The 20,539-nt window shown below is 34.2% G+C and overlaps 1 protein-coding gene across 1 annotated transcript in view; it reads left to right on the forward strand.

Moving 5' to 3' along the window:
- ANTXR2 (ANTXR cell adhesion molecule 2) overlaps positions 1–19,966 on the forward strand; it is a 142,602-nt gene extending 122,636 nt beyond the window's left edge. The window contains exon 17 of the mRNA XM_029944320.1: positions 18,056–19,966. Coding sequence (XP_029800180.1) covers positions 18,056–18,094 — 39 coding nt within the window. The 3' untranslated portion in view covers positions 18,095–19,966. The remainder of the gene's footprint in view (positions 1–18,055) is intronic.
- Positions 19,967–20,539: the final 573 nt, after the last annotated feature.

Genomic DNA, 20,539 nt, shown 5'->3' on the forward strand with positions numbered 1-20,539 from the left:
TGTATACGATATGTGTATTTAGCCACTTATCCGTATCCATGCAGTAGATATGACACAGTAACGAGAGGCCAGCATTGCAAAGAAGAGGAGAGAACTGATAGACAAAAGGCTCAGACCAGCACTGCTACTGGAGGGTCATATGATATAGGAAGAAAAACAGCTTCACATTCCCCATTATGCCCTTTGGTATAATAATTAATATTCACCATTACAAAGTTTTATCATGATATGTGTGCAGATAACTCAGTTTAGGAAGATAGAAATATGAATACATTCTCGAAGAGAGTTCCATCCAAATTCTAAAACATATAAAGTTTAAGGACTTAATGTAGTTCATCTACACCAATCTTTACATACTAGTTTGTATTGAGTTTTCAGTTCTAGAGATCTTAATCATTTTCTGTGATCTCAAATAGAAAAGTCTCTCTCATATAAGTTTCCCTAATATATTTTATATTCCTTTTCATAATGTTCCTCAGACTTAATTTATCATGTATTTAATATCTGTATTTCCATTGGATTTAAGTTTCATAAAAGTGGGCATTTTTTCATCCAGTAATATTTTACTGTCTCTAATGTAGTTTAAAAGACCTATATAAATATTCATGATACTGAATTTTGTTAGTGCTCTGGTTGTAATGATTATGAGCATTGGAAATTGACACTCATGGGTCCAAATCTGGGAGCTGCCGTTTTCTTGGGATGGAATTTGGAATAAATGATTTGCCTTCTCCAAACATCAGTTTCACCATCCATAAATTCTGAATACCAGTACCTGCTACATAGGGCCATTGTGATGACTGAGTAATACCAGTATTTATAAAGCCCTCAGAAAAGCATTTGGTATGTAGTAAGGACTAACTTGTGTAATGGTTAGTCATAATTATTGGTAATGGTGTCAGAAAGCAATTGATTATATACATATGGAGTATAATAGGTTATGGTTCAAATTATATTTTTAAAAATATGATTATAACTGGTGTCTCTGCTTTACTATATTATGTGTATTTAGCTACATATCTGTTTGGAAAAGTCTTCAAAATTACAGCCGTGTTGCAATGTGCTAACATTAGCACTAGGAGAAAGAAATGCTGTAGCATTCGCTCCTGTCCTGGGCCCTGGGGCCTGTCTCTGTTGGAGAAACTCATCGTGGAAGCAGAATTAAGAACAGCTAAGGAAAACGTTAGTCTTCACTAACAATAGCGAGGTCTTTACATTTTAGTCTTTGATGACCCAGTCTGCTAGCCCAGTGGTGGCCACCTATGTTCCTCCCAAGTAAATGGCAGCTCCTGGATTTGGACTGGAGGGTAGGAAACAGGAGAAGATTCTCTACGAAGGCCACCTCAGATGCCAGGGAACAGAACAGAGGCTGGGGAGACTAGCAACTCCTTTGCCTTCTACTGTCAATTAAGAGGATAATTAATTGTTCCACTCTGAATTACTAATTTCCCTACTGTTACATATGGTTAGGATTTGGTTGCTTCTGCTAGCATCTATTTGGGTTAGCACAGAAATATATCTGAATTCGAATTTTGAGTTAATTTTTAAAGTGTCAGATATTTTCTTGGCTATATGTCTTATAAAAATATATATTAACCAATAGTTATTTCTTTTTTACATGCCATCATTAGTTTTATAACATTAAAATGAGTTGACCAGCAATGATAAATAAAATAATCATGATAAATATACAGAGATAACCATGTATTAGGAATTTATAGTAAAATTTGTTATATATTTTTAATATATTAATAAGTATTTTTATTTAAACATAAATATTCCATAATATTCCTAACTTAATTATTATTGGTATATGGGAATTTTGGATTTTTGTATTCCTTGAATTCACCTTATCACTGACTTCTACAAATTATGATATTTTGTCTGACTTTAAAATCCTATAAATAATAATTGTTTATTATGGTAAAATATGTATCACATAGATTTATAATTTTAGCCATTTTTATGTGCACAATTCAGTAGCATTAAGTACATTGCCATTGTGTGTAACCATCGCTGCTGTTTGTCTCTAGAACTTTCTCATCATCCCAATTAAACAACAATTCCCCCTTCTCCCAGTCCCCTAGCTGCTGGCAGCCATCATTTCATTTTCTGTTTCTGTGAATGTGACTATCTTAGGTATCACATAAAAGTGGAATCGTACAATATTTATCCTTATTTTACTTAGTGTAATGTTTTCAATGTTCATCCGTATTGTAGCATGTGTCAGAAGTTCATTCTTTTTAAGCCTGAATAATATTCCACTGTAGGTATATGCCATGTTCTATTTATCCATTTATCTGTTGATGGACTTTTGAGTTGTTTCCTTTGGCTATTGTAAAAAATGCTGCTGACCACATGGGTGTGCAATAAGGACTGTACGGTACCTGTTTGGGTCCCTGCTTTCAGTTGTTTGGGGTGTAACCCCAGATGTGGAATTGCTGGAACATATAATTCTGTGTTTAATTTTTTGAGAACTCACAATACTGTTTTTCCACAGTGTGCCGTTTTACACCTCCCCTAGCAATGCATGAAGATTCCAATTTCTCCACATCTTCTCCAACACTCTTTTTCTATTTATTTATCTATGTTTTTGAGAATGGCTGTCTTAATGGATGTGACGTGAGATAATGATAAGTTTTTGTTTTTTTTTTTTTAAGTTTTTACTTTTCTACTTATTTTTCCCATTTGTAAGTAGGTAGTATGTACTTCCAACCCAGGCATTTTGCTTAGCATGGGAATACAAAGATAAAAGACTTATATGATAAATTATGGTAACCTCATAGCAGCTTTCCCATATAAGAAACAGAGTTGAATTTCTTAGTTCATTTAAAAATATCTACAGACATGTTATGTTCAGCTGTCTCCACATTTGATGAAATTGATTTATTTTTAAAATAAAATAGTTACTTTCACTTGCAAGTCTTTACAGATCTTTGTAAATTCTCATTTTCCTTTCTAAGCTTAAAATCCTATCTCTTAATTTGCTTCAACATGGCAACCATCTCACTTCTCTTTCCACTCACATAAGCTAACACAACCTTCAAGATAGGAAGCTGACGTGTGGTTTATAAAATAATAAGGTTTAGAACTTGAACCTTACTTCTGACATCATGTTAGACCCATTTCCTGTCTCATTGACAGCATCGTACAATAAACTGTTTTCATAGACGTGATTGGGATTGCTGTGTTTTGGTAAGTTAAATATTTTGGTTAACTAAATTTTCTTAAAAACATATGAATCTTAAATGGATTATTAATTCTTACACAAATTGGATTCAGATTCTCATTCACAAATATTGGCTGATTCATTCGATGCATATGAATCACTATTAATTCAGCACACCCTTGGCAATCTTGAAAGTTCTCCAAAGCCATCATTTTGAATGCATTTTCTAATGTATGGTTCTCCAAAGATAAGTAACCTAGGAGATTGAAGTGACTGCTTAAGAACATGCCGATTGGTGGAAGGTAACTTCTAAGATCATTTTGTTAGGTAGAATTTATTATTTTCCCATCAAAGTGAAAAGCAAAAAAAAAAGAAAAATGCTTACTTTAAAAATTTTCTTGTCTTAAGAATAGCTGAGTGATGTTAAATTGTCTTTGTCAGACTTTGGTTGCTCAGTACTTACTTTTTCATGGACACCATGCCTGTGATAATGCAGTTATGTGGATAGATGAGGATTGTTAATTTATTCACTGGCTGACTTGTACAGGTGTTATTTTTAATATTGCTCAATACAGAATGACCCCATTTCATACAAAGAGAAGGATTTCCTTGATATAGTCCTTTAAAAAATCTGTGAATAAGTTTAGTAGAACCTGAACCATAAACCGTCAATTGTGGAAGTTTTAAATCCTGAAGGTTAGTAGGATGACAGTAAAGAGATTATGTTTCAGTTCGTTCAAAGTCTCAGTAACCTACATGATTTAAAACTACTGTAAAGTAGCTTTTGAACCAATATTTGAGGCTGGAATTCAGATTTTCTTTTTCTTATTTCCATATGCTCTATTTCAAACGTATGTTAAATTGTATATTTAAAGCTAGATGTACGAAATATCCACATAAAAATATGTTTTCTTCATTATTAAAAGCTTCAATGCCATCGTCATTTGGGGAAAAAACAAGTCTATAAAACAGACTTTTAATAGCACCAAGTAGAAAGAACATCTGGCTTTCTTTTGCAAGGTGCATTGATGTTGTCAGAAGAGAATAAAAATGCTGATATGATTGTCCATGCTTGTGTTTGCCGATGCAAGAATATTTTATTCATTCAGTGTTCTCTAAGTTCCAACGATAGGTGTTGACTTTGATGAAAAAATACAATGATATATATTTAGAATGACCAATCTTTCACGTTTAGATCGAAAAACATGCTGCTGCAGTTGGGTTTTTCTAAGGAATGCCATTCAAGCAACACATTACGTTGTCATCTCGCATAGCCTTTCTATCTGTGATGATAGGATGCCAGGTTAGAGGATGACAGCCTGGCACAGCTTTTATTATGCCATTGTACTGATGTATGACTACCTCGCTTTTGTTTCAGTCAAAGAGATATTTTAAAGTGACAGCGTTTTGAAAGTGAATTTTCATTGTCATTTTTAAAAAGTACCAGAGGCTGAATTTAAGGAAAGCAAGCTTTATGAATATTAGATTTTTTGCAATTGCAAGAGGCAGTTTCTTGTCCTTTCTTTTCATGTTTCCTGATTCTGAAGAATGTTCTTTGCTTGAGTCCTGCCATAGAATTAATACTTTCTGTTATCCTCTCACCAAAGAACAACTCCCATGATGCAATACAAGTTAACTAACAATGTATTAATTGACATTGATTCATCAAGTTATATTTATTCTTTTAAAGAATGTTGTCAGTCTTTTTAAGCCCAAATTTTTCTTTTTGATGAAGAGCCCAGTATACATTAAATCCTAAACTTTGACATTTGTCGGCAAATGCCAGCAATGTTGAGAGTGTTTTAAAAGTGTGTGTTTTGGAAAATCTGCATACATTGTGTTGTATTATTTTCAAATTCAATGATGTTATTAACAAATGTAGAATAATCCCTCCTTGATGCATAACTTAGTCTCTGGAGTTTTTTAACACATGTAGAGAGAGATAGCAAGTAGTATGCCACTTGTGTGGAGAAATATCATGTTTCTTCAAATACTGATTTCTTTGACCGAGAATAGCTAAAGGATAAAGAAAAATAAATGCCCAGGAAATCAGTTAACTGGGCACTGATTTAATGTTTCACTGCTTCATAATATGTTTACATGTGGTTGGGTTGCTCATAATGACTACTTCCTGCTTGTCAAAACGTGTTGATTTAGATCTAGGAATCATATGGACTTAGAATATATATTTTTATCTCTATTTTCCCTGTTGGTGGTTTCAAGCATGAAACAGACCTCACTTTCTACCATCTGCTCTCCATTTAAAATTGACATCAAGTTCAGTTTTTCTCTGATACCTACTTGTTTCCCAGCTTAGAACAATTCTATCCTGTGGTTTAGCCATCTTCCTATGCTGCGTACCCATTGGCCTGGTATACAGGAAATGGGACATTTAGGATGGCTTGAATATTTATGTCTCAAAATAAGCCAGGAAGACTTTTGTCCATGGAATGATGGCCACTATTGCTTAATTACAAATCAGTTAGCAAAAACTGAAGTACAGTTTTATTGTTTTGTGTTTTATTGTTTAGACAAGTAAACTATTTTATTTTATAGCTTGCTAATCATTATCTTATTAGATTCAACGATCTCAATATTCATTTGGATTTCAATGTCAGTTACATGTTTCAGTGAGATATTAGTTGCATAGGTTAAATTTAATATTCCAAACCCAGTAGTTATGAACTCAGCAAATATTGTTAGACATTTAAACTGTAGGGTGAACTGTCTTAGGCATTAGCAAAGTGGTAGTGGGGAAAAACATGGAGCTTGCAGTCTAGGAAAGAAGATAGAACTTAAATACTTAGATTTCTTTGTTAAAAATAAATTAGGAGAGCTGTTAAAATGCTGAACAAACTTTGCCATCATCCAGAGTCTCTATTTTTTGTAGTAAGGTAAGATATTGGGCTAATAATATAATTTTTGGTTTAGAAAATCATTGTGGCCTAGACTATCAGAATTTATTTTTCTAAACTAACTGAAAATTGACTCTATATTCACATCAGTGTATCTATATATCTTCTTATTTGTCTATTCATCTGTTTATCTGTCTATCATCTGTTTTGCACAAACATTAGACCCAATACTTGTAGATAGACCTAAACTCTACTTTTCAGTTCAGAGATTTATGTTGAGTAATTACCTATAGACAGTCAAATGGAGATTAGATAAAGCCAATCACTTTTTGTTTCTTGATTCTTCAATATACATGTCTTCATCTTTCTTGCGTTCTATGGACCAAGAAGCAAATAGTCCTTTGAATGTAGAGGTAACTTATTACACACAAGTGAGTAATTGGTAGTTATAAATGCTATAATAATCATGATTGCTCACTTATTTGAATGCATCTGTGTGCTTTTATGTGGATAAGTGTTTAAACTTTGAATGTTTATTCTTTCTGTTTGGGGAAATTATGTTGGGTTAATTATATCTCCTGAGATGGTCTAATATTTCCACAATTATTTTAAAAATTAGTCTAGTTAGTTGATGTGTTATTTAGACTGGGAATGCCTGTATTGATTAAGGGAAAAATTAATGCATATTTAGTTTCTTTTCAAACTGTGAACAAGGGATTCCCATTAAATGCCATTTTTTTCTTACTGATCAGTGAAATGACATCTGGGTCACAGTGGTATCTATCTTTTTAATATAAATCCGTGCAGCTATGTTTGAAAGGTGTCTGCACATAAAAGTAGGCATAGATTTCATGCTGATATCAGCCTAATTTTGGTATATGCAATTTAAGGTGCCTGGATGTTTTGTTCTTCATGGCATAAGTTTAGTCATAAATGTAGTCAATTGGCTGCTGCTAGCAGTCTAGAATGTAGAGATATAATGTGAGGAATTTTAATCCACATGACTTAAATGTTATAGAAATGCATATATTATTTCGTATCATACATCTAAATATTAGTGTTTAATAAATATGCAAAATTAAATCCTGACTTTGGGGATTTGGATATCTTCTCAGTAGATATGAAAATGACTTCAGCAATTATTTAAAGTTGGTTTTCCAGGGGCACCTGGGTAGCTCAGTCAGTTAAGTGTGTGACTCTTGGTTTCAGCAAAGGTCATGATCTCATGGTTAGTGGGTTCAAGCCCCATGTTGGGTTCCATGCTGACAGCACAGGGTCTGCTTAGGATTCTGTCTTCCTTTCTCTCTGCTCCTCACCCGAACATGCTCTGTCTCTCTCAAAATAAATAAACTTAAGAAACAAATAAAATTGTTTTTCCAAAATTTGATTAAAAATAAGTAAAATAAATAAAGCATAAATTTGTTGAACACATACCTATGTCTTCTATTAAGACTGAATGCCTGGAATGAGTTCACAAATATTTGCTATGCTGAAAGAAAACAGTATCACACTGACTTATTTTCCAGCTAAGGTGGTAGGCAGATTTTTCATAAAATTTTTTATTTATAGTCTTCTAGAAAGTAATCTGTCATTGCCCTTCAAAATGAAGCTTTAAAAACTGTACATTTCTATTAAGAATCTTTAATTGATATTATTCATGCAGTATCAATTTAAAAATTTAAAGTGAAGTTTTTAATAATTGGTTTTCTTTGAAAAATCCTAGTCTTAAATTAGTCGGGAATTTAGCTGTCTGACAAATGACCCAAAGAAATGTGAATACTTTTAAGTAGAGAGAGCTAATAAAAATCTATGTGACTCAAGTGCAGGCTGAATTCAGCAACATATTTTTAGTACTTAATTTTTGAGCATGACAACACATAGTATTTTAGGGTCCCAAAAGTGAGGATTTAATTCTTAGAAATTTAACTTAGCCAGAGATACATCATTGCATCCCTTAGGTCATATAGATGAGGAAAATCTCTCAATGAGTAGTTTTCAGTGCTAATATGTATAAGGATTTCTCTTAAATGTGACAGAAGTAATCTGATAAGACAAATTTTCTCAGTGCCTAATTTTCTAGGAAAAAATCCATGAATTGCATGTTTTTTTTTTTGCTCTGTGATACTAACATAAAATTTTAAATCTAGAAATACTCTAGTGAAAGTTAGTATTTTCACATGGCATTCTTCCACACAGAGTAAATTAATTTATTCTATTTCTCACATGATTAACACTAGTGATTTAATGCTTTTTATTTGGATTTTTAAAACATTTTCCTAATGCATAATTCAAATATGGATTGAGATTTCAATTAGCCATTATTTGATAAATGGTGTTCTTTATTGTGATGTGGTCTGTTGAGTGTGTCTGTGTGTGAGTGTGTGTAGTAAGAAAGGGAGGGAGGGAGGAAGAAGGGAGGGAGAATACTTTGGTACATGTGAATCTTAAGAACTTTGAAAAGTAACTCATTTAGCAGCCTAATTCTATCTACTGTAAAAGAGATGAGAGGGATCCAGATGTTAACTTTGTATAATTAGTAACTTTAGTTTTAAAAGGGAGGATTTATGGCAGTTACCTTACAAGGCTTTGTGGGATAGGATCCCTGTTTCCTCTCTGACCTCATCTTCCACTTTCTCTATTGCTGAGTCTCCTCCTGCCACACTAGTTACTTGTCCTTGGATATGCCAGAGGTACTTTTACCCCAGGGTCTTTGCAATTGGTTTCTCTAACAGAATTATTCTTCTGCAGAGTCACAGTTTCACTGATTTAACTTTGAATCTCTGCTCGAGAGCTACCTCAACATTTTTTATACAACTACAACTCCTCCAGCAATGGTCCCCACACAGACTGATATATACAGATACTGTGTATTCCCTTACTCTGATTCAGATTTATCTTTTTCTTTGGGCACGGATTCTTCACAAGTGGTGCTGTGCACTTTATTATGCATCACATCAGTTGTTCTACTATTAGGTAGCCAAGATAGATCAGAGAAAGCAGGTTGTAAAAGCCTGATCCATCATATTGATTATTATATATTTTTAACATGAGCCATGTTAGTGTTTTATGAATTTATTTTATTTTGGCATAATGTGTCCCAGACTCATCTTTTACATTTTCTGTTTTAAAACTAGAATAAACCATTCAACTCCAAAGAACGCAAGATGTTTTTAATAGATAACGGTATTTAGACAACACATTTTGAATATTAGAGGTGCTAATTGTTATTGGGCTGTCCTGTTTCTAAGCATTTCAGTGCATAAAGCTAGAAAATTGAATAGTTTTGAAAAATGTTATGAATTTATTTTGGTATATTTTCAATTTTAACTTAGCATTAAGAGCTCTTACTGACTATTTTAAAATTTATACTTGCATCTCTTTTACCTTACATGAAAAATCTTCCTCTTAACAGTACTGAAGTACTTATTTGCTTTAACCTATCAGATACATAGCTACAAATTAATAATAAAGTACTATTAGTAAAATTAAGATTGATTAATAAGATAATAATTGATTAATAATAAACTTTGTTGCTCTATTTATCTTTGGATTATATTCTGTTATTGGTCTACAGGCAAAATACTGTTTTAGTCACTTGAAATACTTATTTTCTGGATATCCAATTCATTTGTTTCAGTTTGTCTCCAGTTCTTATATCCATGTATTTGATTTCTATTTGATCTATCTATTCTTAATTCTATTTCTCCTTTTCTGCCCTATTTTGTGCTAGTTTAGTCTTTTTTTGTAATCCATTTCATCTTCTCTCTTAACTAGATTTTTGTGCTATTTCTTTGTGGTTGCTCTAGAGATAACAGTATGCTTTTTGAATTTTTCACAATTCATTATCAAATAATATAGCAATTTAAGACCAATATATAAACATTACAGTGGCCTAATTCCCATTACCCCCTCTAACTCTGTGTGCTTTTGTTGTCATATATTGTAATTCTACATATGTTAGAAATTCAATAATGGGATATTTTTGCTTTAAGAAATCAATGGGTATCAAAGAAATTTAATTTCTTTTCTATATTTGTATTTCTTGTTTATTCACACATTTTCTCCTTTGTTTTTCTTTATTTCTTCCTGCAACTCTAGGCTTCCAACTAGTATCTTTTACTTAGTTTCAAGAACTTTTAGCACTTGTTATCATTGAAGTCTATTGTAGATACATTTATGTCAGGTTTTGCTTATCTTAAAATGTTTTTATTTTGCCTACATTTTTGAAGGGTATCTTCTCTAGATATGGAAATTTAGGTTGATTTGCCACCTCCACCCCATTTAGCATATATTGGGGGAATTCCATTGTCTTGTGTCATCCCCTGTTGTTGATAGAAAGTTGGCCATCCTGGTTGTGAGTGTTTTCTTTGTATGCAATGTCTGGGAAGGGTGATGAGGGACAGAGAGGTATATTTTTATGATATTCTTTGGTTTTCATAACTTTTAATATTTGTTTTCTGATAGAGTTTTCTGTGTTTTAATCCTGCTTGAGGGTCACTAAGTTTCTTTGATCTGTAGGTTTATGCGTTTCATCAATTCTAGGACATTCTCAGCCATTATTTTTTTCAAGTTTTTCTTGTCCAATATTTCTCCTCTACTTCTGGGACAACAATTACTCATTAACCCATTAAATATGGCCCCACAAGTTTCAGATTCTCTTTAATTATTTTTCTTTGTTTTTCAATTTGAACAATTTCTATACCCCTACCTTCAAGTTCAGTAAGCTTTTCTTCTGCTAGGTTGTCTGTTTTACCTGAATCAAAACATTATTCTAATATTACATTTTCCTTTCTAGCTTTTCCATTTCATTCTTATTTATAGTCTCTGCTGAAACTCACCATATTTTTATGCATGCTACATATCTTTCTCACTAGAAATTTTAATATTTTAATCATAGTTATTTTAAAGTTTGTATCTATTAGCTGCAGATTTCCCTATATTGACTGTGTTCTCCACTAATTATGGGTCATGTTTTCCTACTTCTTTGTGTGTACCATAATTTGTTATTTATGCTAGGCATTGTACATAAAACTAGAGACTAGATAATATTTACCTCTAGAAACATAAATATCACTTCCTCTGTCATATTGCTAATCTGTAGCTGAGCTGGCTCAGTTTGTTGCCATTTTAGTTATTTTTAGTTTCCTATTGGCTTAACAAATTTTGAAGGCAGGATCAGGGATTTATTTTCATCTGCGCTCTCTTTCTCTTCCTCTCAGTTTTACAGCCCACCTGTGAGCTTTGTGGGTAGCAGGGGAGTTTTCTTTGCTCTCCAGCTTCCAGTATCACGTCCCCTCACTTAGACCCTCTGCCACTTTCTGCATCTTGAGAGACCAGCTTCCATATTGATTCCTGCTTACAGCCTTTGACCGGCCAGTGCTTTGCACTCTTAGAAAGCCTTATGAAGCTTGAAGGGATTTTTCTCAGTTTTTCTGCTCTCAAGTTTCAGAAGACTGATAAGACCCATTTGCCTCAGGGTTATTTTTCTCATTCCTCTTGCCATTCCCCAAACCTTTAGTGAGCTGCTTCCTTTCCCTGGGGGAAGGTCTGTTTGGAGAGGAATATATTTCTCTTCCTTCCTGCCCTTCTCCCATCCTTTAGATGACTACTTTCTTGTTCTCAGGGAAAACCTCATGTACTATGGAGGGATTTCCCACAGCTTTCATGCAGTTTTTGGCAGAGTTCTAACTTGCACTTAGTGAAGGCTATTTTAGTTTGTAAGGATTTCTTTTCTTTTGAATTTTTTGTCTGCAAATGGAAAATATTTATGATTGTATTTGATAGCATATAACAAGATCTGTTCAAAGATCTCTTTTACATTCCCATCCTGGTCTCTCCCTGGGTCCCCTCTTCCACCTATCAGTAACTGCTTTATTTTCAAAGCAAATATTGACTTTTTATTTCCATTTGAAAATGTAAGTATGTATCAATTATCGTGTATTTTTCTTCTTTGTAACATAAAATATAGCATAATGTATATACTATATGCAGCTTCCTTTATTTTCCCATTAATAGATCCTGGCCATTATTCTATAATAGTACAAAGAGATCTCCCCCCATTATTTTTGAGAGCTGTATATGATTTATAGTATTCTATAATCTATCTGTATATAATAGTTTATTCACCTTGTCCCTTACTGATGGGTATTTGGATAGTTTTCTGTCTTTTGTTACATACATAATGTTACACTGTTCACATACAGAACGTATATTATGTTTTTCTATAGCTTTAATTTATATTTTTAAGTAGTTATTTTTTTACTATTGGTTTAAGACCTAAGATACAATTAGTACTCTAATTGAGACTAGAAAGAGGAAAATTATTCCTACACTACTTATGATGTGTCCAACTGAAACAATGCATGGAATTCTGATTTTACATAAATAATTCTACTGGGCCTTTACTCCCCATTACAGGGCATCATGAGGCCCAAGCACATATTGCCAGCAATGTTCTCAGAAAACCATTGAAGTTACACATATGTGTGTGTGTGTGTGTATGTATGTATATACACATATATATGTACATATACATATAACAACTAATAACTTTAAAGAGGCAATATCATACCTATTTATTGTGAAGTATGGATTAGATATTTTATTAACTTTCAATTATATATGCCTGAATATCCAGAAAAATTAAGAGGCCTGAATATTTACAAAGTAAATGTTAACAGTATGTGTAAAGTCACTAAAATTTTGCAGATGCCATACTAGAAAGAAAAGGGGGAAAAAGCATTTGAAAGCGAATTTGTCAAGGAAATTCAGCACTTCACTTCATGACATCTACTGAATATCTATATGGTGTGTGGTCTCTACCATAAATGGGACATTTATTCCATTACAAAACAGTATGTGGAGTTTATATTTCAGCTCAAAATCTTGCACTTTTAATTTGAGCAGAGGACAGTAAAGATTCTCTCATATATATATGTATATATGTAAAATTTTATGTGTTTATATATATGAACTGCTCTCTTGACACGTATCTCATATGTAGATAGATCTCTGTCACATATATAGGAGAAAGAAAGATAATAGTATGTGCCCTCTCTTCAGTCCTGTACCTTCAGTTGCTGCAGAAAATCTCCACCCAAAGAGCCTATTGTATCCTCAAGTCGCCATCCTTTCCTGATAATCATCATTTTCTGGACCTCTTGAATTGTCTTGTGTCTGTTTCTATATGTATCTGCACTTTGTATATAATTTTAAATTTGAATCACTATTTACTGTTGCACAAAGCACGAAGGTTTAGTAAATTTAAGAGTGGAGATATAAATAAATCAGCTATCTGTGTTTGAAAATTCTAAACTAAAGTACAGTTGTATGCTTCAGCTTGTCAATGGATATTTATGAGGTGAGCAAAATGCTATAACGGTTATAGCAGTGAAATACACCCTGTGCAGATAGCTAGTAAAGGAGTTCATAAGCGTTAATGCTGGCAGAATTTTAATGCTCAAGAGATGGCACTTGCTCTGGTTAACACAACTCTTACTGGCTACAGTGAAAATGAATGGGTGAAATCAGTTTTCAAACATCACAAAAGAGTTGGGTCTACATACTTAACTAGTAGCAAATATGTCAGTTTTGACTATTATCTTGTTTTCATCTCTTGGTTTACTTAACTGCAGAGCAGTAACAACACCAGGCACTTTTATTTTGGGCATCAATTTTCCTTTCCCACTTATTTTGAGACCCAGAGAAGTTATTGCCGACAAGGATTTCTGGGAAAATGTCAATCAGCTTTTTACTCTAATAGATATTTGTTAAATGCTTGAACATCACTTAAGTGATGTTAAAGCTGACAGATTCTAATTGTGAATTTAGACTTTCTTATGACCAGAGTTTTATTTGTGATTTATCCTTGGCACATTCTGTTTCTTCTTGGGTGGAGGGAAAGTTGATAATGGAGTAAAGCTTCTGCATAGAGTTCTATTCTAATAGATGAATTGAGATGTTAATGTATTTTAAATTTATAAAGAGTCATATTGTGCTGATTCTTTTAGAAGCCAAAGAAAATAAAGTTAAGCTTTCAATCTTCAGACCTAGGATATCTATTCTTGTAGAACTTTTGAGATTTTATGAAGAATAGTATAGTTTTAATATGATTGCAAATATAAACCTCAAGTCCATATTAGTTATCTAAGTTAACTAAGATTAAGTTCAAATTAATAATCATTTGACATCCACTCTCTGCAGAATATTTCACTAGGTCCCACCAGAATAAGAAAAAGCAACAAAGAAGGGAAGTAAACATGATATTATCTTTTGGTATAAGATAGAGGTTGAGGTAATTCGTTTGTTGGAGAGTTTTGAAGGTTTACCTGATTATGGAGTCTTTATGTGTAAGGAAGTTGAGAATTGAGAAAGAAATCTATATTTACATTTACTTACACCTGGTCTGTTTCTAAAGAAATCTTAAGAAAAAACATACCATAAAACTACAGAATTAAAATAAAGAAATAATTATGGGCCCAAGTCAAACTATAGGTATACTAGAAAATACTTAGAAAATTACCAAGGGTGGTAATAACTTCTAGAACATCATGTGCTGAGTTTTTTGAAAGCCAAGTTACAAACAGAAAGGCTGAGTTATATAGTTGTCATAATATTATATAAGGGAAGCACATAAACTTCCCAGAAGTAACAAGCTTTATTCTAGCTAGCTCTTAATTTCAAGAATTGATCCCTTAATGCCTGTGTTCTCAGTAGCAATTTTCCGAAATGTAAAATTCTCTTTATATGACCAGAAGTCATCTGTGCTCTTCGTATGACCAAAAGATGAGGGAAGAGTGCTGTAATGGTGTCATAGATCTAAGAAGGCATGTCTAAAGAAGAGTAGAGAAGCCACATCCAGATATATAAATAGCTTATTCACGACCTGCCTTAACATAAGCATGAATATCTTGAATAAAGTTTATCAAAATACATTTTTAATACAAACATAAACAAAATCTTGTAGTGAATTGCAATGGTAAAGATGAGAGTGGAGTTCCTTGAGCCAGAAGAGGATTGAGGGGCTTGCAGTGTGCCAGCTCATTGCCTTTGTGTGGACCACGCCAGCCATGGGTACCCTTGAGGCACCTTGTAGAACCCTCAGGGCTTCATGGACAACAGTATAAAACCTGACATAGGGAAATACATGGCTGGCTTTTCACTTAGAAGTTCCCTCTTGAAGATAGGATTGCCAACTGATCTGGAGAGAAAGGATTCCAGAGTTATCACGATTAGTGTCAAAGGTATAAATATTCTACGTTGTTGATTGAATAGAGGAATATGTGCCCCTAGATACCAGGCATATGGTTAGAAAGATTGATGTGGTATAAAAATTGAAAAGCTTTTCTATATTCTTATTTAAACATATTCAATTCCAGCATGCATAGCATTTCAGAGAGGCTGTGTGTGCACACATACCCACACACACATGCACACACACATAAACACATTTTAAAAAATTAGATCACTGTTTGTGACCTGAACAAGTGGTTGAACAGGCATTTCATGGAAACTCTTAAAACTGTGTATCATAAGAATGAAACACTGACTGTGGATTATAAGATGTATTCATCATTGGCTTGTGTCATACCCATGCACTCTTGAATAGAATTGCATTCAGATGAGTTCAACCAGGATTTTACCTATAAATACAACCTAGAGATGAGTAAATAAAGTGATCTGTAGGAACATTGAATGCTGGAAAACTTTGGTATAGTTGGTAGCTGATGGTGATCCCAAGAGTGAGTAGTAGACAGATTCTCCTGGGAGTAAGATCCCTGATGGAATACTGAATAAAAACTCCTTTCTGGCCAATAGTTTCTTTTTTTCTTGGTTATCATTTTTATCTTTCCCTCTTTAGGGCTATTGTCTTCCAGTATCTCTATATTTTCTTCTCTCCCTTTCCACTGCTGTATTTTTCTCCTTTGTAATCCTTTTTCTCAATCAAATTTATGTTTATTCTGCCTTCCTGTTTTTGAAGTCTGGTTATTATGTATTCATTCACTTATATGTTCGTCATCCATCCATTCATTTGTTTCTAAGTGAATATTTATTACAAGGCTGCTTTATGTTAGATACTGAAGTGACATTGTAGAGGGCATACAATCCAGAAGGCTCCAGAAGATAATATTTTTATTAAAAAAGAACTGTCCATCACTGTTTTAATATGCATAGTTCAGAACTAGATCTTATTGTATATAAAGTTATACTACTGTGGCTTAGAAGCACTGTTTTATTGCTTTGCTTATTCATTCATTAATGATGTCATTTTTTTCTGCCTCTCCCCCTTAAAAAAATGTTTGGGAAACAGATAGTAATGAAAACAACATTTTTAATGTTTCCATGGCTTTTGGTGTCATACTTAGTTAATCTGGAGAAGAGCATCTTTTCATTTAATATTCATCCTAAAGCTCTTGTTTAAAGTTTCTAGACAACACAAAAATATAGGCTGAGTACGTGAGCTATGACGAAGGAATTTTGACCTCATTCTGACATGGTCTTCTCTCTGCTTTTCTCCAACTCCCCTTTGCACAGCTATTATTTATAGACAGCAGGTACAAAGTAGGTAATAAAAGTGACAGTTGTAATGATGTTGCCTCCAAAACTATTTAGAAGATGTATAATTTTTAATTAATGTCTGCTTTTTAGACAAAAGCTAATAGAAACAAGTTCGCTTTTATGCTTTTCTCTTTCTTCATTAATTTTTGAAAATTCTAAATTTATGGAGCAGACATTTTCGAGAGGAAAATGGACCAAAATCCTGTTTAAATGTTCTAAGCTATCTTCTCCAACAATATTAGTTGTTTCTTTTGAATATTATCATGTATTGGATATTTAAGACAAATTTATTGTTTACATTTGGAGAGAAATAAAGGGAAGTTCTAAACTCTGAAGTTAGAGAGCAGATATTATGACAAATAGGAAAATATCACTAAGATGATAATCTTTCCCTAAAACTAGAAACCAGTATGCTTAGTTTTTGGCCTATTGAGAAATCTGGATGTGGTTTATGTTGTACAGTGTTATTGCCATGGCCATCCCCAGGAGACGGAAAGAGGAGATCCTTTATCAATAATTTAAAACTTTGTTTTCAAATAATCTTGGATTATTTACAATTACATAGGAAACAATGTGTTTCCATAACCTTCCTTGAAGTGCTAAGAAATTGGAATGACAAAGTCTCTGAAATGTAGAAAGCAGAGGTACCTGGGTGGCTCAGTCAGTTGAGTGTCTGACTTTTGATTTCTGCTCATCATGATCTCATGGTCTTGAGGTCAAGACCTAAATTGGGCTCCACACTGGGCATGGAGCCTGCATGAGATGCTCTCTCCTCCTCTCCTTCTGCCTCTGCCCCTCCCTGGCTCACGCATGTGCACAGAGGTGCTCTTTCAAAAAAAAAAAAAGAGAGAAAAGGTGAAATGCAAATAAATAGTCACCATTTGGAAATAATGGTGGTGTGTAGTTGCACACAGAGAAATGGTCAACAACAGAGAATGAGTTTTCTACTAAGTCTTTTGCAAAAGCCTGTTATAAAATGCAAACAGAAAGAGATGGCATCCCTTCCCTTTCTCCCTGTCTTTTTATCCTCAGTCTCTTACTACTTCTCAAGTGCATTCTTCATGTATACATTTTAGAAGCACCATTTTTATATCAGTTTTAAAAGCACCAGATTGCATAAAGGAATACTTTCATTTAAATCCATTATAGAAGGAAAGATAGAGTTTGGCTTTGATATTTTTATTGCTAAGATAGTAATGCTATGCTTTAAATAGCAGTAACATAGTTCTGTTTTACATAGAATTTTTTCCACTTATTTTACCATACAATCATGTAGGTGAACTTGTGCTAGAGAAGATCTGAATCAACCACCACCATGCTTTGACCTCAGGGGGGGAAATGACTTCATGCTTCATCTTAACATTGACCTGTTCTTGGGTAACTGTCTATTATATCATAGTAGGAAAACTAGGTATTCTTATGCCTTTTTATAATTGCTTTCGTATTTCAATAGTGATTTTTTTTTCTTTTCTAGGGCCGGTGCATAAACTTCTCCCGAGTTCCATCTCAGTAAAAGGAAAGCAAGAAGACTAAGAAGGTATGAAGATACATCTTCACACTGCTGATTTCCAAGCAAATGAAAAAAATATATATGCATTTCAGAAGTTTTTGGAAGAACAGCTTTATTCCTCTCAGTCAGGAAATGTTTTCTCTGCCTTCTGCTTTGCTTGCACCAAACATTTTTAAATACTTGTTCTGCCATCTACATGAGAGTTGATGGAACCCAGTAGTAACTCATGAGTCATGACATTGAAAATAAAGACTAATGTTAATCTACAGGCTATGGTTTATACAAGAAAGTGCGTTTGAATGTGTAGAAGAGGAAAACGCAGAAACGACAGCATGAAGATGATATCAAAACAGGGACCACGGAACAACTGGCCGTGATGGATCCGTAATGGGGAGGAGTGTTTTATATGGAAACATGGCACTTGTGTTTTTACAGCACAAGATTATTAGCCACAGGCAGAGTATGAAATTTCCCACCAGGCCAAGCAAATAAAGGAGTCCATTGCCTTATAGCTGTGTCAGATCACAAAATCCTCCCAGTTCCCTATCACAATGTGCCTTACGGGAAGCTTCTGACTGGAAAATCTTGTCATTCTAACACTGAAAAGTGCACACGCATGACAAAATGTAGACAGGATGCCTCAAGGTGTTGGTAGCAAGCAAGATTTTGCCCTTTAGTGTTTGAAGACACCTTTCTTTCATTATGCACCCGGGAAAAGAAGAAAATTAATAGAGTGTTATTCCACGGGAAGACAGCCTCTAAGCAGATCTTGAGTGGAGTTTAAGGGACTTGTGCTTCGAGAACTTGTCCCTGGGATTGGTAGATATACCCTCTCTCTATGTTTAGGGTTTAGTCGTGCATAAAGCATTAGTATCTGTAAACACACCAGGAGTTTGTTTTGCTTTTAATTTAAAGGAAGCAGTAACCACAAAGCTTCCGCTCAGGGTTTTTCCTTCCTCCAAGTCTCCAAGGGCTCTTCAGCGTCACAAGCCAGCAACTCTCTTTGCATGAAAATTTCAAAGTTTAATTAATATAATTAAAGGCAACAGCAAGCAGCAGCCTGTGAAGATTTTGCTCATCTTTTTTATGCCTTTTGACATTGAATGACCTATTACTGTATGCGCATTACTTGGATTTTGAGGGGCACTCTACCTTGGTGATGATTCAGTAGAGGAAAAAAGACTTCCTCTCATCAATCTATAAATTAAATTTTCAGGAGGATCGGCAACCACAAAACATCGAAATGTATGTATTATAATTTTTTAGAAAAACCACCATTGTGTCACGTCGACAATGCCAAATTATGTTAGTGTGAGCAGAAACACTGTGGGGGAGGAAGAAGGCAGCAGCTGAAGAAAAAAGCTCAAATGATCTAGTCACTTTCGATACTGTACTTCAGATGCGAAATGGATATTCGACTCGAAACCTGACAAAGCGCGCCTGCTTTGATGTGAACTGGTATAGACAATGACCAGTGGCTGGGTCAGTGGGATGTCTCTCTGCGAGCACAAAGGCTTATCAAATGACACTAAAAATAAGTTCAACAACCATCACATTGGAAGGGAGAAGGCGAACATTTCATGTTTGGCGGGCATGTGAGTGCACAAGATGGAAACAGCGATTTGGAGCATCCCAGTATAATTACCTCCATTGTGCTCTTAATGGAAATTTCAAAGGACGGGAGTGATTCCCTTGGTTGGTGTCCAGATTTGTGGCACTGCTCCGAGAAGCCTTATTCACGCACACACAAATATATGTATACATGCATATCCTCTAGCTTGAATCTTTTGCTCATGTTTATTTATGTCACTGGCTGGCTGGATCCAAAGTCATGTGTCTACATATTCTTAAATAAAATTTTACCTGTGCTTCTGCTACCATTTTCTTTAAGCCCACATAAACTAAAACTTTGTTTGGTTAAATATGTAATTGTCCTGGTTAGTTTCAGGACAGAATTCTATTCAGTTCCCAAACGTTGCTTATGTTCACAAATGATACCATTGGCAGTCATTATCCATGTGTGCAACTGTGACTTGGAAGCCTGATACACACCCAATGAGTTCTTGTAGACCTTTGTTCTACATTTACATCTGGGATGGCACTTATTGCTCTTTTCTCAAATTGGCACTTCATGTCTGATCCCTGCATACCCACAAATGGTATTTAAGAGCACCAAAGATAGTACAGAAACCAAGGCTGTTTCTTCAGTCGTTGTTTGGAATTTGTCTACTATCATATGGCATTTGTATTGCATTCGTATTTTGCTACATGAGCAATGTGAGTAGACCTCTGTGCTTAAAGAGCAAAATAGCTTTCTGTAGATTGGAATGCAAATAGGTTTCCAGTTCTAATACCACTATGAAGAGCTCTCTGTGAAGAGGGGGACTGTATGTAGACTAAAAGAGTACCATTCGTAAAGCTCGAAGACAGATGGAATTTCATTGCACT

This window comes from Suricata suricatta, chromosome 1 (assembly GCF_006229205.1).
Source record: "Suricata suricatta isolate VVHF042 chromosome 1, meerkat_22Aug2017_6uvM2_HiC, whole genome shotgun sequence".
In the NCBI taxonomy this organism is placed as follows: domain Eukaryota; kingdom Metazoa; phylum Chordata; class Mammalia; order Carnivora; family Herpestidae; genus Suricata; species Suricata suricatta.